This window comes from Perognathus longimembris, chromosome 17, assembly GCF_023159225.1.
Source record: "Perognathus longimembris pacificus isolate PPM17 chromosome 17, ASM2315922v1, whole genome shotgun sequence".
NCBI classification, from domain to species: domain Eukaryota; kingdom Metazoa; phylum Chordata; class Mammalia; order Rodentia; family Heteromyidae; genus Perognathus; species Perognathus longimembris.
In genome coordinates, this window is record NC_063177.1 from 37,491,370 (window position 1) to 37,511,633 (window position 20,264).

Consider the following 20,264-nt stretch of genomic DNA (forward strand, 5'->3'; position numbering starts at 1 on the left):
ATGGCAGACCCTGCTCCCCAAAGCCCCATGAAGCTTGTGGGTGAGTGTCCTGGCTACCTGCCTGGGGGTGGGAGGCAGGCGGGAGGCAGGGCCTCTCTCGAGCCCCATCTGCCCTCAGCCCTGCAGCTGCTGCTCTGGCTGGGTGCACTGTGCTTGGGATGCGAGGCTGTGCCCCTGAACCCCACGAGTGCCCTGCTGCTGCCCCGGAGCTTCCTGCTCAAGTCCTTGGAGCAAGTGAGGAAAATCCAGGCGGAGGGCACTGAGCTGCTGGAGATGCTGGTGAGGGGGAGCCCGGGGCGGGGGAGGGGAGGACAGGATGGAAGACCCCGGGAGTGGCCCGGAGGGGGAGGGGAAGGATAAGAGCTGTTGGCAAGGGAATACAGGGGGAAATGTCCTCAGGAAAGGGACAGAGAGAGAGAGAGAGAGAGAGAGAGAGAGAGAGAGAGAGAGAGAGAGAGAGAGAGGCACCTGGACCTGAAAGGAAACTAGAAGAGGTGATGATACTGGGGGACCCTCCAGTGGGAGTGAGGATGAGGTTCTGGCCAGGATAGGAGGCTCCCCATTCAGGAAGGCTGGGCCCAGGGCAATGGGGCAGGGAGCGGAACAGAATGAGCCAGGGAGGGGGCCGGGGGAAGGCAAGGAGGCCCAGAAAGATGCCCATCCTCAGTGACTTGCCCTCCTTCCATCCCCAGTGTACCACCTACACGCTGTGCCACGCCAATGAGCTGGAGCTGCTCGGCCACTCTCTGGCTATCCCGCGGGCTCCCCTGGGCAGCTGCTCCAGCCAGGCCCTGCGGCTGGTGAGTGGAGGGGCCATGGCCAGGGGGATGAAGGAGAGGTGCATCACACCTCCATGCCTGGGCATGGAAAAGGGGGTGCCCTATACCAAATGACACAGCCCAATGCCCCTACTCTGTCCCCAGGAAAGCTGCCTGAGCCAGCTCCACAGTGGCCTCGTCCTGTACGGGAGCGTCCTGCAGGCCCTGGGAGGGATTTCCTCAGAGTTCTCTCCCGCCTTGGACACGCTACAGCTGGATGTCGCCAACTTTGCCACCACTGTCAGGCAGCAGGTGAGCTGTGGGAGGACTGAGGGTAGCGACCCAGCTCGTCATGCCACCATGCCACACCACAGCCGGCTCGCTGGGCTGGAGATGGAAGCATTCCCCAGGAAGAGGCGGCCCCGGGGGAGGGTGTCCCCCCTATTCAGGCCACTCCTGCCCCCCTCCTTCCTCCCAGCCTCCCAGCCCAGGACAAAGCATAAGATCTCAGGGCCTTGACACCACCCAGGAGCAAGCGTGAGCACCCACCGTGGACCCATCAGCCCCTAACATCGCCTCTCCCCCCTCCCCCCCACAGATGGAAGACCTCGGGGTGGCCCCTGAGGCGAAGCCCACCGCAGGCGCCATGTGGGCCTTCACCTCTACCTTCCAGCGCCGGGCAGTGGGGGTCCTGGTGACCTCCAATCTGCAGAGCTCTCTGAAGCTGGCATATGAAGTTCTGCGCTACCTCGCTGAGCCCTGAGCACAGCCCTTCCCTGTTCAGTGTGTTTATCGCTATTTATTTTTCCTTGGTCTTTTGGTATTGGTACTGGGGCTCGAACTCAGGGCCTGGGCACTGGGCTTTTTCCCTCAGGGCTGTAGTTCTACTACTTGAGCCACCGCTCCACTTCCAGCTTTTTGGTACTTAATAGATTAGAGTTACAGACTTTCCTGGTAGGTTGGCATCAAACCGCGATGTAATGCCCAGATGGCAGCCTCCTGAGTAACTAGGATTACAGGCGTGAGCCACCGGCGCCTGGCTTATTTATATTTAATATTTATACTTATTTAAGCCTACTATTTAAAAATAGGGAAGTGAGAATGGAGCCAACTTCTAAGTCCTTCCCTTCCTCTTCGAGTTTCATTCTTCTGCCTGTAGCAGCAAGAAAAAGCTCCAGTCCTCTTGTCCTCCGGTCCATGGGACAGGGGGGTAAATAGGTAAATACCACGTATTGATTCCTGCCGCTGCTCCCCGGGGACCCTGGGGAGTACCAGGAGGTCTCCCCACGTGGGAGACCAGGCATCCCTGTTTAATATTTAAACACCAGTGTTCCCGACTGCTCCTCTGTCAGGCCCTACGCCCCCTGCAGGAGCCGAGGTGGTAGAGCAGGGAACCCGCGCTGGCACTTGCTCTAAGTTCTCTTTGCGCCTCCCAGCACAAGCTCGGGCAGCCGGTGCAGCTACCTGTGGCTGACAAGGCTGGGGCTCACTTTAGGGCCTTGTCAAGCTGGGACTGGCTCATGCATGGGAGGGAAGGTGGGGAATCATGAGGGGAGCAAGCATGACTGTGTCCTCTCTCCCTCCTCCCCCCCATTTCCTCATTGTCACTAAGTCTAGAAAGAATAAAGTCTTTGTCTGCAATACACGTTCTTCCTCCTCTTTGTATCCAGCTGGTGTGGGGTGGACACTGGGGAATGGTCCGGGAGGAGGGATGGGAGCAGGGTCCTCTAGCTCACTGACACTTGGGGCTCAGCCTGCATCACTTGGTGCTCCCTCAGCAGATGCTAGGCTTCTTGGGGAAGACCAAGGCAGACAGGTCACAGGTCAGAACAGAGCTGGCTGGGTTGGGCCACCAGCCTCAACATGGGCTACAGCAAGGGCAAATATTTGCCTGGGGCCACAAACCTGAGAGCACCCACAAACGTAAAGTGACCACTTGGGGCAGAACTCCTGGAATGGCTTTTCTCTCCCCATGGAGCCCACCAACAGAGAACACCCCGGCGGGACAGGAGCCTCCCAGACTGGAGGGAACCAACTGGAACAGTGGAACCAGAGCTATGGAGACACAGCTCCAGCCGAAGGCGCCCGTGGGGATTGGAAGAGCCTGTCCTTTTACCCACATGGCTCCTCGGCCTCAGGCCTGAAGAGTTCAGTGGCAGGGAAAGGCTAGAAAGAGCTTTTGCCTTCACCCCCCACAGCCTTTTCTGGAGAGGACAGATGGAAATCAGGGCCATCAGACTGGGCAGGGTGAGACTAAAGAGCAGGACACCTGCAAGGCACCGTAGCTACTCGGGTGGCTGAGATCTGAGGATCAAGGTTCAAAGCCAACCTGGGCAGAAAAGTCTGTGAGACTTTTCTCCAATTAATCATAGAAAAAAACCAGAAGTGGGTCAAAGTGGAAGAGCACTAGCCTTGAGCAAAAGAAGTACAGCGACAGTGCCCAATCTCCAAGTTCAGGTCCCAGGACTGGCACACACACACACAAAAAAAAGCAGGATACCCGTGGGGCCTTTTACAGGAACCGGCTCCTTTTTCATTGAGGGAGGGAAAGGGCTGATCCTTCACCACCCTAGTGGGTCTGCTGAAGGGAGCTGCTCTCTCTGCCCCTGCCCAGCCTGTCCCTGCCCAGCCTAGTAAACAAATGCACAAAGGGCCCTGGACTCTGCCTCTTCCTCCTTCTCACCACAGCACTGCACCCCTCCCAGCACCAGGAACTCGGGGAGGATGGGAGGACAGGGGAGGACAGGGGCAGGTAAAGCACGTCAAGTCACGGCATCCACAGGGATCTTTATTAACAAATGAGCCCAGGCAGCCTCCCTGGGTGATACAAAAATAGACTTCTATACACACTGTGCATCTACAAAGTTCCCACCTCGGGGTGGGCCAGCACTTGGGACCCGCTGCGTGTCTCCTTCAGGAGCTGGCAGAAGAGAAGGGAAGTTACAAAACCAACTGAGATGCCTGGGAAGTCAGAGGTCGGGAGTGGGCAGTCTGCAAGCTGAAAACGGGTCTTGCCATCCCGTGAACGTGAAGGGTGGAAGCTGGTGGCTCGTTCTCCTCACAGTTCTCTCTGGGCACGGAGTCTGAGTCCCTCCCCAGCACGCTCCCAGCTCCTCAGAGCGCGGCGATGGCCTTGGCAGCCACCTGGCGGCCCAGGGGCAGGCTGAGGTCGGTGATGGCCAGAACCACCTTGGGGCTGGACATGGCAGACACCTTCACTAGCTCTGACACCTGCCACAGACAGATGAACTCAGGGGAGTGTGTGAGGGGTGACGTCCCAGGAGAAAGGCCCCCCCCTTCAGGAGGGCTGCCTCCAGCCCCCGCCTCTGCCCTGCCTGCTACCCCGTCCCCCTGGTACTCACGGTGGTGAAGGGCATGAACTGCAGGATGCTGCCCTGGCTGCCCTGCTCGAGGCAGTCCACGCACTCCTCCATGAACCACTGCACGAACTGCGTGTGGGGGCCGGCGGTGCGCGAGCCCAGGATGGAGGAAATGAGCAGGAACAGGTTGGCTGTGCGGGGAGGGGCAGGAGAGTTCCCTGAGAACGCCAGCCTCGGGGAGGGAAGAGGACGCACAAGTGCGCTCCAGACGGGGCGATCGGAGGAAGTGTAGGAGGAAGGCAGGAGCTGGGGGACCTGAAGCGGGTGAAGGCTGCTTGGAGGGAAGCAGCGGGGCCTTGGGGCCCCTTCTAGCCAGGGCCCCGCCTCCAGCTGTGCTCAGGAGCAGCGGGCAGGGACTCACCCAGCACTCGGTTCAGAGGGTCCCTCATGTTGACTGTGTGGAGCTGGGAGGCCGAGAGCGAGGTGTTCATGGACCGGTCAGCTGTGGGAGGAGGGGGAAGGGAACTGGACTCAGAACCAGTGCTTCCTGCTCTCCGCTCATCAGGGGGGTGCGCACATGCTGAGCCCAGATGTGATTCTTGGACCCCATAAGATGGGGGAAGAGCTAACTAACGCCGCATGAGCCACACAAGGTGGAGCGATCCTTGCATGAAGCTACCGAGCCCTCCCCATGCTCCATCGTACAGACAAGGACACTGAGTCTCGGAGTTGAGTGTACAGGCGGCAGACCCAGCATCTTCTCGACTTAAGTGTGAATCCCAGTCCCCAATAGGCCCCAGAGAAAACATCTAGGCTCTGGAGAAACCTCTGGAGACAGGAAAAATTAAATAGTGCATAAATAAGGAGCCTCTGGCAGAAGTCGTGAGGAGGGGAGGGGAGGACAATGAAGGAGATGACACTCGGAGAAGCAGAGCCGGGAGGGAAGCTCTCCAGTTAGGGGGTGAGTCACCCCAGGTCCCGGCTCAGGGCTGTTCCAGGCCGCAGGACACACTTCAGGGGAAGGAAGGAAGGAAGGAAGGAAGATGGAGCGGGTGAGTCAGTGGCACAGGCTGTACTGGGGCAGTGAACACATGGGTGCTTGTCACCCCTCAACCCGACAGTGACGGAGGGCGGGAGTGGGGACAACTGGGCGGCTACAGGCTCTGGGAAGGACAGCTTCACTCCCTGGGGAGAGACAATGGTGCACCTCCTGGGCGACAGAATGGCACAAGCTCCTGCCATGCCCTCTGACAGGTGTCTCTGGGAGCAGCAGGTCAGGGTCCCCAGCAGAAAGCAGCCCCGGCCCCCGCACGCGCTCACTAGGACTTGACAGAAGGTTGGCATCATCCTCATTGGAGCTCAGGAGCCGCATCAGCTTGGAGGGCTGCGTGTCTTCCAGGGGGAAGAGGCTGATGTAATCCTGGGGGGCAGGAGGGTTGCCATCATGGCCCTGACCGCTCACATTTCCGGTTAGCAGGGGAATCAGCTCCCTACTGCCCAAGGATGGGCATCACCAGTGGGTAGATTCCTCTTTCCCCTCTTCACTCTGAAGCCCCAGTTAGCGGACAGGACCCTCTCAGCAGGAGGTCTGGGGGCCCATATCAGCTACTTCTCTAGACTTGGGCCAGCCAGGCCCCCACACAGCTGACCCAAGGGCAGAGCCCCCTGGCCCACTGCTCAGCAACAACCTGCCGAGGACACACCGAGCAAGTCATCGGCGGGCCTACCTCAATGTCTTCCCGGTGCCTCTTCTTTTGGCGGGAGGACGCCTGTCCCTTGTGAGAAGAGTAAGAACTCAGGGCACACCACACGGCAAGCCTGCCAAAAGATTCCAGGAAGAGGGTACCATTAGAGGCTCCCCAAGGAAGGTTTCCACATCTGGATTAATTGATACCATCTATGGCTTTCAACAGCCTAGTTTCCCGCCAAAGTTCCCGGCCAGGGCGCCTGACTGGGTGGCAGGCGCTTGGGACCCAGGGCCGGGAGCTAGGCAGACTCCGGGGAGAATCCTACTTAGCCAGTGCCGTGCCAGGGGGGTCCATGAGGCTGTGCCACTTGGCGGAGTCTGTGAGCAGGCCAGGAAGGACGTGTCCCAGCAGGACGAGCGTCACCTGCTGCATATCCAGACAGAAGATGGAATACAGCAGCTCCACCGCCCGCAGTGTGTGCTCCTTCCGCGTCTCCTTCAACAGCTCCTGAACAACAGGGGAGCAGGTGGCTAAGGGGCGGAGGGTCCTGATCTGGGGGCTCTGACACCCCAAACACACCCTGCTGGCTGGTATGCCCAGCTCCCAGCAGCTCCCAAGAAGCCAGGGCGGGCGCCAGGCTCAGCACACACGGCTGTCCCCCAAGTACCTTGATCAGATTGTTGCAGAACCAGTAGACACCCCCCATGTGCAGCAGTGTGTCGAGGATGTGGATGGAGCGGCTGTCCACCCAGCCCTTCTCCAGCACCTTGGCAAAGATGTCCATCAGCACTTCCTTGATGGGGCGCTTGGGGGGCAGCAGGTTCCAGTAGGGCATCGTGTCCACCCCCGCGGAAGGGAACTTGATCTGCGTGGCTGTCTGCTGCAGCACGTCTGCACACATGTGCTCCAGAATGGAGCTCATGATCACCACCCTGGGGGCGGGGGACACAGCAAAGCCATGCTCTTCCCGGGTCTAGGGTTACAGACATACTCCTGGGGACGTCACCCTATTCTGATCTGAGGAGGAGGCGACCCCAGCTCTGCTCCTCCTCAGGCCAGCTCTTGCTGCTGGGCACAGAGCCCATGAGTGGTGAAGGGCAGAGGCCATTCCCCCTCCACCCCCCCAGGTGGCTCCTGCAATGTGTTCCCAAGTTCTCTCCCATCCCCCAGGCCCAGGCTCTGCCAACTCTGTCATAAATAATGATAGTCACTTCCCCTGTACTGAGTGCTTGGGGGGGGGTCCCCACCCAGCCTTGGCCTCCTCCCAAAATAAGCTGTAACTTCCAGGAGAGGACCGAGGGCTGCCCCACGGGGCTCTTCCCGGCTCTGGGCAGCTGGGCAAATAAAGAGGTATGTCCAGGAATCTTCTCAGGAGTGTCATGGCTGAATGCAGGCGGGGTGTGAGAACGAGCTGTTCCTGGAATGCTGGTGGAGAGGGGATGGTGCTGAGATTCAGAGCACCTTCCGCCTGTGTGACAGCCACAGGTTGCCCACTAGTCCTGACCAACAGGACGTAGGTGGCTCTGGATGGATGGTGACAGGGCAAATGGTCCATGACTTGGAGGGGGGGGAATGGGGGAAAAAAAGCAAGCATATTTGATTTTTTTTTGGGGGGGGTCGGTTGTGGGGCTTGAACTCAGGGCCTATGCACTGTTCTTGAGCTCTTTTTGTTCAAGGCTAACTAACACTCTACTACTTGAGCCACAGTGTCACTTCTGGCTTTTTCTGTTTCTGTAGTACTGAGGAATCGAACCCAGGGCGTTGTGCATGCTGGGCAAGCACTTTACCACTAGGCCAAACCCCTAGCCCACATATGTGATTTTATTTTATAGACCCTACCCAGGTACCTGCTTCTGTCTGTCCTTCCTAAGACCCCCCCCCGCCAGCAGCCAGGCCACCCACGTGCATAGCAGCACACTGCACCCCAACAGTCAGGGGTGGAAGCATGCCGAGCAGCCACGAGAGCTGAACAGATAGACATGACGTGGCACATGCGGACTATGGGAATATTACTCAGTCTTAAAAAGGAAGGAAATGCAGTCACATGCTACAACATGAATGGACTTTGAGGAGTTTCTGCGGAATGGAGCAAGTTGGTTGCAATAATACAAACATTGCCTCACTTGGCTTACAGGAGACATCTAAAGTAGCCCAGCTCATCAGCAAAGCAGTTGCCAGGGGCTGGAGGGGGGGAGGGGGAAGCGGGAAAGTTGCTTCCTGAGTGTAGTTTCAGACTTGCAAGATGAAATATTCTGGAGTTTTGTTTCCCAATAATCTGAATATATGCCATGCTACTGAACTGTTACACGCATACTCAGGGAAGATACATTTTCTGTCGTGTTTTTTGTCACATTTAAAAAAAGGTCCTGCAAGCCCTTCAAGAGCCAGCGCATGAGCCGCTTATGAAGCCAGCTGGGCGACAGAGGCTCCGCAGCCCGCAGATGGCTCCCAGCTCCTCCGTGGCAGCACAGCAGGAGAATCCCGCGGCTGTTCTGCTCAGCTAGTGCTCCTTAAGGACAAAAGTCAGAGCTGTTTGGAATCTGCATTCCTGGCACACAGAAGGTGCTGGATTAAAACATCCCTAACAACAAGGCGCTGGTAACTCATGCCTGCAATCCTAGGTACTCAGGAGGCTGATATCTGAGGATCATGGTTCAAAGCCAGCCTGAGCAGGAAAGTCTGTGAGACTCCCATATCCAATTAACCACCAGAAAAGCTGAAAGTGTGAAAGTGGAGCTGCGGATCTAGTGGTAGAGCGTTAGCTTTGAGCTAATGTCAGTGCCCAGGCCCTGAGTTCAAACCCCAGGACCAGTACCAAAAAACAAGCAAAAAAAAAAAAAAAAAAAAAACCATTCCTGAGACACACAAAATGTTCACTGAGCCATGGCATGACTGTGTGGCTGAGAATGGGGGGAGGGGAACATGAGGGTCTTGGCACTCTCAGCACGCCAGATCACCGGAGCCAAACCAGGATGGCTGGTGTGAGGGAGGAGGAAGGGGGTGAGCGAGTGAGGAAGGTAACAAGAGCGAGCTGGTGGTTTGGGCCAGTGCTGACTCCTCTGGCCACACCTGCAGGGTTTGAGGAGGGTGGGCGGGGTCACTGACCTCTCCTTGTAGAACTGCAGGGTGTTCTCACTGTATAGTGGCCCTGCCAGCTGGCGGATCATCTGAAGCGACTTCTCACGCTCATCCAGCCCCAGCATCCGGACGTGGGCCACAAGCCAAGCCACGGCGCACACCGCCAGACTGCATACCTTTCCCTTGATATTATCGGTGATTTTCTGTGGGACGGGAGAAGGGTGGCGGGGGCTACTCTCCTCCCTCTTTGGCCTCTGGGAACAGCAGAGGAGGCGGGAGGAGTCCTGGGTCACACTCACGCCTCTCGGCACAAGTATGAAGTTCCCAGAGCCACCTGGGTGGGAAGGACTGGCTACGACTATGATTTCAGAGAAAACTAATTTCAAGACATAAGATCTGAATTAAGGGTCTTCTTTTTCTTATCAAATATAAAAACTGATGTAGTAAATATAACAAGCTACTGATAACTGGCTTTGTGTCTTAGGGAAGAGGGGGATGGAAAAGGGGACTACCTGGATAGACTCAAAGGCCAGGACACCATTCTCCCAGGCATTGAGGATTTCCAAGATGGCTGCAGAAATGCTGAGACAGGCTTCATGCCACTTCATTTGCCTACAGAGGGGTGGAGGCAGGAGGAAAATCACCACAGGGGAGCATGGAGTGGGCTTGCAGAAGCAAGGGGGTCTTGGCCCTGCCCCTACCACTACCCTGGGAGCAGGTACCCAAGTCACTAACACCAGCTTCATTTCCGAGGAGTTGTTGAGCAGGGCGACCAGGGACTCTACTTTAGTGGAGTCGGGCCGGAAACAGGGGTGGTCAGGGTTCAGGATCTTGCCTTCCTCAGGCATGCAGGTCTGCATCCAGGTCTCAAAGAAAGGCACCTCTGCTCCTGTGCTTGACTCAGACAAAATCACCTGCGTGAGAGGGAAAGGAGAGGCTAAGTGAGAAAGGTGTGGTACCTGCCAGAGCTTGGCCCTGTGGCTGTGCCTCAATTCCCTGTCCCAATGCTATTTCCTCCCCTGCCTGAGGAGCTGGGGAACAAATTGGCCTAAGGGCAGCAGACAGGGGGCAATGCTGCCACCTAGTGGTCAGCATGAATGTGGCGCTGGAGGATTTGGGTGGGAGGTAACTAGAAGCATCTATTGACTTTCCCAGGGTGGGTTCCTGGTTTCAGAGGCCAGCAGAACCCACTAGTGTTAAGAGACTGATGGGGACAGGGAGTGATGTGGGTAAATTATTTGTCATTATCTTCCTCTTTTCCCCATCATTTGGCACCCTCTAAGCCCACCTGCTCTCTTCTCACTCACCTCTGACCCATAGGTCTGGGCCACATGGCACAGCATGAGGAAGGAGATGTCGAAGAGTAAGGCACGAACTGAGGCGGTTTTGGCTGTGGGAAGAGTAACAAGGCTAACTGCTCAGCCCAGAGCAAGGGCCCAGAGGTCTTGTCTGGATCAGGAAGGAGATCAAGATTTTGTTTTGTCTTTGCAGTGCTGGGGACTGAACCCAGGGCCTCTGCCTATTAGGCAAGCACCCTTCCACTGAGCTACAGCCCAGTCTAGGATTTGTCTTAAGGAAGGTCAGGGATCAGCTGGCTCCTTCAAAGCTCTGAGGCTCAGAATCCTTTTCTTGAGTCTCAATTAGAACATCATCCCTTCCTTAGAGTCCAAGATTTCTAGAACCTTCTTCCTTACATTGTACAAATACTAACGGATGAAGGTAAAAGGGAAGACTTGATTGCTTTAGACGAATCCCCTTCCCAGCATTAACTTCCCTCAAGGCTCCCCAAAAACTTCAGTTAGTCATGACTCAGGGGAGGAAACCAGACTCCCAGAATGAGCCCAGGTAGCCCCTCCCTCCACACCCACAACTGAGGACTTACTGCTTTCTCCACTGCCATGGGTGGTGAACTCATTCAGACTGTGGAAGAAATGGAGACAGGGGGTATCAGGGAAAGCTCACAGAGGTAATTCACTACAGCCTGAATTATAGGCTGCACTTAAACACTATCAATACAGGAAAAAGAAAAGAGAAAAGAGAATGGAGAATGTGGGGCTGGAAATGTGGCTTAGCGGTAGAGTGTTTGCCTAGCATGCACAAAGCCCTGGGTTCAACTCCCCAGCACCACATAAACAGAAAAAGCAGGAAGTGGCACTGGTGGCTCAAGAGGTAGAGTGCTAGCCTTGTGCAAAAAGGAGTCAGGGAGAGTGCTCAAGACCCCGAGTCCAAGCCCCAGGACTAGCAAAAAAAAGAAAAAAGAATGCTTTCTGCTATTAAAAGATTTCTGCTAGAGAACTAGGCACTGATGGCTCACACCTGTAATTTTAGCTTCTCAGGAGGCTCAGACTTAGAGAACTATAGTTCAAAGCTAGTCCGGGCAGAGAAGTTTGTGGGACTCCATTTCCAATTAACCAGCAAAAAGGTTGGCCAGAAGCATGGCTCAGGTGGTAGAGGGAGGACTAAACATGAGCAAGCTAGCTAAGTAATAGTAAGGCCCCAGAATTTAAGCGCCGGTATACAGAAAAAAATAATTCTGTTGGGAATGATAGTTTATACCTATAATCCTATCACTCACAAGGCTGAGGTAGGAGGAGAATCTCAAGTCTGAAGCTAGCCTGAGTTACAGAGCCAGATTCTTTCTCAAAATAAAATTATTATTATTTTGTTTTTTACTTTTGGTGTTAATGAGGTTTGAAACCAATGCCCTGGGGCTGGGAATATGGCCTAGTGGCAAGAGTGCTTGCCTCATATACATGAAGCCCTGGGTTCGATTCCCCAGCACCACATATATAGAAAATGGCCAGAAGTGGCGCTGTGGCTCAAGTGGCAGAGTGCTAGCCTTGAGCAAAAAGAAGCCAGGGACAGTGCTCAGGCCCTGAGTCCAAGCCCCAGGACTGGCCAAAAAAAACAAGAAAAGAAAAGAAAAGAAAAGAAACCAATGCCCTTACTCTGCCACTTGAACCATACTTCCAGCCCTATTTTCAACTGGTTATTTTTTGGAGCTTTTCTGCTTGGACTGGCTTCAAACAGTGATTCTTCCACTCTTAGCCTCATGACTAACAAAAATTATAGGACTAATCCTATAATCAAAAAAGATTTCAAAGACCTACAAAATGGCTCATTGAATGGAACAATGTTCTATAACGCCAAATTCCCAGTCAACCCAAAAAGGTAACAGAATTTGAGAGACTATTAAAACAAAAATTGGACAGGATCTCACTATATAGCCCAGGCTGGCCTTGAGCTCATAATCCTCCTGCTTCTGCTCATGAGTGTGAGGATTACAGGCATGTGCCACCAAGTCCGACAGAGCACCCTTGTTAATAGAGCAAACAGAATTTCTCTGTGCTGACTGTTCAATGCCTCTCACCTGACCAGCCTTCTCCACTCCATCCTCAACTGAAGAGGGAAGAGGAAAGGGAACCAGCCCTTCCACAGAGGGGTCTAGTTACCATGCTCACTAAGCCTTGGCCTATGAAACTCCAGGGAAAGGCAGACCCAGATGCCTCACTCCCACTCTGCTGTCTGCTCCTTTCAGACATGACCTCCGCTTGAGACAGGGGCTCAGCTTTTCTCACTTGATGAACTTCCGGGCGAAGGATTTCAGCTTCCCAGTGGCAGCGGCAGCAGCCAGCAGCAAGTCTAGGCTCTTCCCCGACAGCATGTGTCCCAGGACCCCCAGCAGTCCCTCCGGGGACTTGGAGTGGTCTGCGTCCATTGTCTGGAGACAGGACAGGAAATCAAGTCCTGAAGAACACTGAAGACCCCCCAGACATGGCCTAGCCACACTTTTTCTCCGCATAGCTCCACCAACTGGTATATCACACCCTGCGATTTGACTCCAATCTGAAAAACAGTTCCTAAAATCCATCCTTGCTCTACAGCCCACCACACTTAACTGTGCTGGTGCAGTGGTGGTCGGGATGGGTGAGAAACTGGCTGGGAGCTTCGCCACCATGTCCTCATGTGCTGGTCTCTGGGAAGGCATCTACCACAGTGCCAGGACACAGGTGAAGTCTGACCAGTGTGAGCTTTGGGTGCTAGCTGTCCTTGCCTTCCCCCTTTCTCTATTCCCAAAGCAGCTACATACGGAAGTCAGATGCTGTGGATCCTGTCTATTTGGAAGTAAAGAAGAGCTCGAAGGAAAAAGAGGAAGTTCCTGACAGCTCACCTTGAGGATGTTTGTGACAGTGGGCTCTGCCCGGAGGATCAACCCAGGATTGGGCTGGATGTTGGCATTTTCTGATGATTTTAGTTCTGGGTCCCGGTCTGCTGCACTATGGCCACGACCGGTTGGTCAAGAGAAGGAAATAGGAACAAAAAACATAGTTTACACACTCTATAGTAAAACCCCAGAAAAAGAAGCACAGAGGAAAGTGGAAAGCATGCAGGAGCTGGGCACCAGTAGCTCACACCTGTAATCCTAGCAACTCAGGAGGATGAGATGAAGATGGCAGTTCAAAGCCATCCTGGGCAGAAAAGGCCCCAGGAGACTCTTATCTTCAATAAACTACTCAAAAAGGCTCGAAGTGGCACTGTGGCTCAAGGGGTGGAGCACTAGCCTTGAGCACAAAGAGGCTCAGGGACAGCACCCAGGCCCTGAGTTCAAGCCCCATGACTGACCAAAAAAAAAAGAAAGCAAGTATGTAGGAACTTCCGGGGGCTTGGGGTATAGCTCAGTGGTATAGCATTTGCCTAGTATGCATAAGGCTGTAGGATTGAACCTCAGCACTGAATATAACAATGACAAAATCCAAAACTTTGGGGCTGGGGTGAAGTTAACAAAGGATAAGGATATTCAATATTGTAATCATCTTAATTATCCTTAATCACTACATCTATTTAAAAGGTTTGTCTAGGGCTGGGGATATAGCCTAGTGGCAAGAGTGCCTGCCTCGGATACACGAGGCCCTAGGTTCGATTCCCCAGCACCACATATACAGAAAACGGCCAGAAGCAGCGCTGTGGCTCAAGTGGCAGAGTGCTAGCCTTGAGCGGGAAGAAGCCAGGGACAGTGCTCAGGCCCTGAGTCCAAGGCCCAGGACTGGCCAAAAATAAAATCAATAAATAAATAAATAAAAGGTTTGTCTAAGCTAGGTGCCAGTGGCTCACACCTATAAACCTAGCTACTCTGGAGGCTGAGATCTGAGAATCACGGTTCAAAGTCAGCCCCAAGAGAAAAACCCAAGAGACTCTTGTCTCTTGTTATCCTGCCAGACTGAAGGCATGGCTCAAAAAAGCCAAGTGAGAGTACAAATCCCAGAGTTCAAGATCTAGTAATCCCCTCCCCTCCCCCCACCCCACAATCACACAAGATTAAAGGAAGACCTAAGACGTTTTCCTTTGATCACAAAGAAGGCTGCGTCAGTCACTGAGGATGTCAACTGTGCTTTGGCAGCAAAGTCTGGCATGAGATAGGGAAGCAAGGGCCAAGTGGCCCCGTACTTACCGCTTGGCTACAAGGTTGGCAAAATTGGCTTCAGACAGAAGCCCCTGCTTGTTACACTCTTGGAGAAGGAAGTTTGTACAGTCACAGCTGTGAAGAAAGCAAGGATGAGGGAAGTGGGCGCCGAGGGCGGGAGGAACAGGAGCAATGGAGTGCCATCCACTCTCCTCCCTCCTTTGGGATTAAGACAACGAGGGCCCACAGGAAGACTGGGAGACTGTGGGCAAGGACAACTATGACCCATGCTAAGGGCAGCCAACAAGCAGACAAAGTCTCCTGCAACTCAGCTGGCATGGGGAGCGCAGACACCTTCCAGAAGAGCACTGGGAAGCAGCAGAGTTCATACTTGCAGCGCTGGTCAGCTTTGTCCAACAGAGGGGTGAGCTTCAGCAGGAACTCAAAAGCACAGTTGACATCCTCAGTGAAGTCCTGAAAGAGTCAGAGCCTCCGCCTGGGTTCAGGTCCTCCAGGCCTCCTGCAGCCTGTGGTGCAGGCATACAAGGACACTCTGCTGGGGTGAGAACCTGAAGTTGGCTGTGCTCACCAGTAGCCTAGATGCTGGTGTTGGGGGGTCTCCCTGCCCCCCCCCCCCATATGGTTATCATGGGCAATCTTGTCTGCTGGGGGGAGCAGCTCAGGCCTCCTGTCTAGAGCCTGGGCATTGAGGCAAGGATGCATATAGGTATTCAGCCAATGCACATTTCTGCTTTCTCCATGGCACTGGAATACACTAGCACCCAGAATTATCCCTAATGTACTCCCCAAACCCCTCACTCTCATTTCTCTAACTCACCTTGTCTCCGTGAGAATATTTCTTTAACTTCACCAAAACCTGTGGAATCTATTGTGCAGTAGGAAGAAAAATAGGAAACTCAATTTCTTTTCTATTTTACCCACTACTGAAGGGCCCAGGTTCCTGGCTCGGGGTAGAGACAGAACACTCTGGTCCTGGCAGTGAAGGTGCTTTTACACTCCCATCAGAAATCCCACAGCCACCCATCCACCCATGCCTCTTGACCTACAGGACATGTGTACCACTCACTTCTACTGACTCAACCAGGAAAAGCCATAAGCAAAGCAGAAGCCCAGCTCAAGGAGACTGGGGCCATTTTCCCCAGCTCCCCAGCACCAACATGGCTAACAATGAGCTGAGCAATGAGAAGAACTGAGCTAGCCCCACAAAATGGCTACACATAGCTTCAGAGAAAAATGGTTGGAATTTGTGCCAGAGACGCAACAGGCTGGTCCCAAGGACAGCAGGGGAACACACAAGGCAAGGACCCCGCCATTTTTCCACTTCCTGAGACCCTGACCCCAAGACCTGGCTCTCTGTTGCTCCGTGTCCCCAAGTACCTTGAGGTAGGTGAAAGCCGTCCACTTCAGCTCCTGCGTCCCCTCAGGAGACTCAATGAGCCCCACGAAGCAAGCTTTCCAGATCTCCAGCACAAACAGTGGGGTGGGGATATGCTGTGGGAAGTGTGGAGGGGAGGCATGAGAGGGTGCCCACGGCCTCCATGCTCCTGAGGCTCCAGGGACCAGACAGAGGGGGCACTATACACAGCCCAGCCATGACCCAGCTCCAGGGCTGAGAACCAGGAGCGTAAGGCTGAATGACAGAACTGTGCACAACTGGCATCTACAGTCCAGGGACGAAGAGAAAACCGACTCGTCCCAAGAAGTACAGAACAGGCCCCCAAATGATGGGCCCATCTTGGGAAAGGGGAGACTCTTGGCCCCTCCCACCTGCATGCGTTTCACCATCATCAGCTGCTCCACCAGGGGCTGTGTCTCGCCTGTCAGGTTCATGGTGCCCTCAAGCAAGATCAGTGCGTGGACAGTAGGGAAGCCGGTCTTATGCAGCTTCTCTGAATGCACAGATAGCATCGTGGGGATGCTGCGGGGACAGATATATGAGACAGTGTTGAGTGAGAGTGAGAGTGGAAAGGAGGAGCAGATACTCCATCTTCCCACAAGGCCCTGGGGCACTGTCTCTCTCTCTCCCTTTACCACCTCCCCCTGGAAGCCTGGTACCTCCTAATGAGCGTGCCACACTGCTCAGCCTGGCTTCGGAGCTGGGGGTTGCTGAGGCTGGTCAAGATCTCCCCAAGTTTCAAAAGAGAATGCTCAATGGCAGTCCAGGAGGCTGGAAGAGAAAAGGAAAGGCAGAGATAGAATGGGGCACAGTGGAGAGATAGCGTTTGGCCCCAGACTTCTTGACTGTCGTACCACTTGGGCTCATGAAACCATGAAGAGACGCTTCCCAAGGAGGCTGTGGAAGCCAGAGCCCTGAGGGCAGGACAAACTGTGTCTGGAAGAGGTGTGACCACCAAGGACCAAACCCTGAACAACTGTTCCCAAGGGCCTGACTACCAGGAGTCACATGGACTCACTTTATCAGCCAATGAGAAAAGCGCAGGGAGGCTACAGCCTCCTCCAGGGGCTGGAACAGGGACACTGGCCCTAAGTCAGGACCAGGCCAACTCAAAAAGCCAGACTTGCTGCAGCCACTTCTACCCAAAGCAAGCCAGGGTCCTAAACGCCACTCACTCCCTGTCCAGGCTTGGCCCTCACTGTTCTCTTCTCATAGGATACCTCATCTTATCCTTCAAGTCTCAGCTCCTCAAACCACCTGTCCAACTGGTCCCTGTCCTAAATGCCCAGACACATGGTCTATACTTAAAGCTTAATTGGAAGTCACTTATCCTAGTTACAATTCCAGTCGGTCAAATGATGAATAATGGCACCAACTAGCCCATTAATCTCCATGTAGCATGGTGAGAAAGAAAGACAAGACCCAAAATCCATTAAAACTAAGTATTCGTCCACTTTTCAGCCAATAAACATTTATCAAGTGCTCAAGGTAGGGAGAAACTGTCAACACAGCCCATTTTGACATAGTAGAACTCTTTCTGGACTTCTCCCAGACAATAAGGTATATCTGGAGAAATAATAAATAGAGTATAATTTTCTAACAAGCTCTCTAACTGGGCCCTAAAGGCTTGGATGCTATCCATTCTACCACTCTTGTCAATAGAAGATAGGTGATCTGGAGCTATTGGAGCCCCAAAAGGACTGTGGCCTCAGGACCCCCATTGCTGAAAGGCTTCCCTCCCATAGATTTGTCTGTTCTCAGGCTCTGGAAGGTTCCAATAGTTGAGTGGAGGTGGCTGGCACACAGGCCTGACAGTAGATTTGTGTCTGGAAGATGAGCTAAGACAAAGAGCAAATGGTGAACTTGTTTTGTCTTCTAATTTTGTGTTTGTTTTTTAGTGCTGGGGATTGAACTCAGGGCCCCGTGCTTGCACACTACCACTTGAGCCACACCCCAAGTCCTTGTCATCTAATCTGCTCTACGTAGATGGCAAACTAATCTTGTTGTCCATTAGTGTGTATGCCTGTTGAGGGCAGGGACCCTGCCACATGCTTCTTTGGTAGTCCCCCCTACCCTCCCACCCCCAGCACCTAGCATAGGGCTGGGAATAGGACAATGCTCAGTAAATACCTTTTGGTTGATTGGCTCGGGCGCCACCCTGCCCAAGTCCCTGGGATGTATGCAATGCTTATGGGAGAGAGAAAAGGAAGTGGGATGGTTTCAGATCCTCCTGGAAAGAAGTGGGATGGCATCCTGCCTCTCCCCTCTCAATCAAAGGATCGGCTACAGAAGCAGCAGCAGGCGGGGCACACGGGGGACATACAGGCCTCCTCTAGCTTGGCGATGTGCAGCAGGGCCCGGTTCTTGGTGCTGCTGAGGGTCTTCTCCAGGCACTGCAGGCACATGGCAAGCTGCTTCTCCCCAGCGGCTGGGGTGCCAGCCTCCAATCCTTCTTGGATCCGTTCTGCAGAGGCCGCTGTGCAGCGCAGAAGCCAGTGGAGGGCGCTGAGAAGGGCTCGGCACAGCCCAATGCACTCCTCAGCTTTGCCATGACAGCTACGGGAAAGGATACAAAATCTATCTCTGCTCCAATGGCTGAAATCTGACCCACACCCATGTTCCTCAGTCTCTGGCAATCCCCTACTAGGGAGCAGATTTGGAAACCTAGTAAAGTCCGGGGGAAGACACTTAGCCCAGCCAACTTCCACCGGACAGGGTTTCAAATGAGCTATTTCGAGTAGAGAAGAGGCATTTTATCCTAAGGGAATAAATAGAAAAGATAGGAACAGGCAGGTGGGGAGAAGAAATGAAGGAACACAAATAGGTGCCAAGAGGTTCTTCGTAGTGAGTGAACGTTGGAATGTTCTTAACCCCCGCTCCCAACCCTTACCTCAGTCGGTCACAAAACATGTCCATGATATCCAGCAAAGCCTGGACACACAGGTCCCGGGAGAAGTCATCAAACTGGAAAGAAGAGTGGACAGGCTCCAGAGTGCCTGGTTACCCCAGGATTTGTGCAAGGCGGCAGATGGTGCATGCTTTTCTTTCCTCCAACCTCAGGTTTCAGACTCTGCACCCTTTCCATATGGAAGCTGACTCCCAATTCCAGTCCCCACTTCCCAGATCTCCCAGGGAGAAGCAGCAACACCAGAGGCCATCATGGACTGTCTGTCCAACCTCAAAAGTCACATGACAACGGTAGTAAAAAAAAAAAGTGGACCTTGGGCCGGGCATGTGGCCTAGTGGTAAAGTGCTTACCTCATATACATGAAGCCCTGGGTTTGATTTCTCAGCACCACATAGATAAAAAAAAAAAAAGCCAGAAGTGGCACTGTGGCTCAAGTGGTAGAGTGCTAGCCTTTAGCAAAAAGAAGCCAGGGACAGTGCTCAGGCCCTGAGTTCAAGCACCAGGACTGGCAAAAAAAAAAAAAAAAAAAAAAAGGACCTTGTCTGTCACTACCACAGGTCTGCCCCTGCCCTCCGTAGTGTGTGAGTGGCTATGGTCATACCTTACTGATAGCTGTGAGGACAGAGGAGTAGGACACCATCTAAAGGGAAGGAAGAAAGATGGCATTCAGACAAGCAGTCTACTTAAAGGGAACAAATACTGATGCTTCAAGCTGCTGTAGCTCTGAAACCTCAACTCCTTCAAAAAGCTTTGTGAATTTATTAAGACAGGTGATAGCCAGGTGCCAGTGGCTCACATCTGTACTCCTAGCTACTCATGAGGCTGAGACCTAAAGATTGTGGTCTATGAGACTCTAATCTCTAATTAACCACCAAAAAACCTTGAGCAAAAAAGCTCAGGAAGCACCTAGGCCCTGAGTTCAAGCCCCAACACACATACACACACAAATAGCCAGTGGCTATTTGTACCAGTGGCTCACATCTGAAAGCCCAGCTACTCGGGAAGCTGAGATCTGACAAAGGAGGTTAAAAGCCAGCTTACACAGATAGCCAGCGAAAGGCCAGAATTGGGAGGTGTGGCTCAAGCAGAAGAACACCAGCCTGGAGCTAGGATAACAGGTGTGACCATCAGCACCCAGCTAAATTATCATTTTTGTTTTGTTTTGTTTTGTTTTGTTTTGTTTTGGCCAGTCCTGGCTTCTTTTTGCTCAAGGCTAGCACTCTGCCACTTGAGCCACAGCGCCACTTCTGGCCATTTTCTGTATATGTGGTGCTGGGGAATTGAACCCAGGGCCTCATGTACCTATGAGGCAAGCACTCTTGCCACTAGGCCATATCCCCAGCCCCAATTATCATATTTTTAAAGAAACAATTACAGAGGGGGCAGAGGTATACATCAGTGGTAAAGCATCTGTCTAGCACTCACAGGACTCTGGATTGATTCTACTCTCACCACTGCAAAGAACAATAACAGTAACAATAGTGCCAATAAAATACAAGTCATATTACAGAACATAGTTACAATGGTATACACTCAAAACCAATAGCAAAACACACCAAAATTAAAATTCAGAATACACTAACAGAATAATCATCTGCTTCTTGAGATGTCTCTGCTTACATAGTAGAACCCTCCAAAGATTTAAGAAAACTTAACTCAGCCCCAATGACCAAAGTTATGATGAATTTTCCTTC

At 53.3% G+C, this 20,264-nt stretch overlaps 2 protein-coding genes and 1 non-coding gene across 13 annotated transcripts in view; 1 reads left to right on the forward strand and 2 right to left on the reverse strand.

The window, feature by feature from the left end:
• Csf3 (colony stimulating factor 3) lies at positions 1–1,521 on the forward strand. Of its 4 annotated transcripts, none has more exons than XM_048365864.1 (5): positions 1–40; positions 119–284; positions 689–800; positions 924–1,070; positions 1,357–1,521. In XM_048365864.1, exons 1-5 carry the CDS (start codon positions 1–3, stop codon positions 1,519–1,521), a joined length of 630 nt encoding a protein of 209 aa, XP_048221821.1. The 4 variants fall into 4 exon arrangements, with proteins under 4 accessions (XP_048221821.1, XP_048221822.1, XP_048221823.1 ...); XM_048365865.1 differs by having other exon boundaries at positions 119–279; positions 693–800; XM_048365866.1 differs by lacking the exon at positions 689–800 and having other exon boundaries at positions 119–296; positions 929–1,070.
• Positions 1,522–3,525: 2,004 nt separating this feature from the next.
• Med24 (mediator complex subunit 24) overlaps positions 3,526–20,264 on the reverse strand; it is a 37,528-nt gene continuing 20,789 nt past the window's right edge. For all 8 annotated transcript variants that reach the window (XM_048366659.1, XM_048366655.1, XM_048366657.1 and 5 more), the window contains 23 exons: positions 19,172–19,210; positions 18,553–18,626; positions 17,986–18,218; positions 16,322–16,433; positions 16,034–16,184; positions 15,644–15,757; positions 15,084–15,131; positions 14,637–14,719; positions 14,294–14,380; positions 13,016–13,121; positions 12,423–12,565; positions 10,727–10,764; positions 10,152–10,234; positions 9,580–9,758; positions 9,357–9,456; positions 8,872–9,047; positions 6,434–6,698; positions 6,092–6,273; positions 5,806–5,896; positions 5,399–5,498; positions 4,500–4,580; positions 4,121–4,269; positions 3,526–3,989 (listed from right to left, as the gene is read on the reverse strand). In XM_048366659.1, the coding sequence (XP_048222616.1) occupies positions 3,873–3,989; positions 4,121–4,269; positions 4,500–4,580; positions 5,399–5,498; positions 5,806–5,896; positions 6,092–6,273; positions 6,434–6,698; positions 8,872–9,047; positions 9,357–9,456; positions 9,580–9,758; positions 10,152–10,234; positions 10,727–10,764; positions 12,423–12,565; positions 13,016–13,121; positions 14,294–14,380; positions 14,637–14,719; positions 15,084–15,131; positions 15,644–15,757; positions 16,034–16,184; positions 16,322–16,433; positions 17,986–18,218; positions 18,553–18,626; positions 19,172–19,210 (2,751 nt within the window). In that variant the 3' untranslated portion in view covers positions 3,526–3,872. The remainder of the gene's footprint in view (positions 3,990–4,120; positions 4,270–4,499; positions 4,581–5,398; positions 5,499–5,805; positions 5,897–6,091; positions 6,274–6,433; positions 6,699–8,871; positions 9,048–9,356; positions 9,457–9,579; positions 9,759–10,151; positions 10,235–10,726; positions 10,765–12,422; positions 12,566–13,015; positions 13,122–14,293; positions 14,381–14,636; positions 14,720–15,083; positions 15,132–15,643; positions 15,758–16,033; positions 16,185–16,321; positions 16,434–17,985; positions 18,219–18,552; positions 18,627–19,171; positions 19,211–20,264) is intronic.
• Positions 10,409–10,512, reverse strand: LOC125366624. The gene has a single exon (XR_007213916.1). It is a non-coding gene; the product is annotated as a small nucleolar RNA SNORD124 (small nucleolar RNA).

Excerpts from the sequence above, each read along its gene's own strand:
- Csf3 (XM_048365864.1), top strand. The coding sequence starts at position 1 with ATGGCAGACCCTGCTCCCCAAAGCCCCATGAAGCTTGTGG. Across the intron at positions 41-118 it reads AAGCCCCATGAAGCTTGTGG|CCCTGCAGCTGCTGCTCTGG; the intron begins GTGAGTGTCCTG and ends ATCTGCCCTCAG. Across the intron at positions 1,071-1,356 it reads CCACCACTGTCAGGCAGCAG|ATGGAAGACCTCGGGGTGGC; the intron begins GTGAGCTGTGGG and ends TCCCCCCCACAG.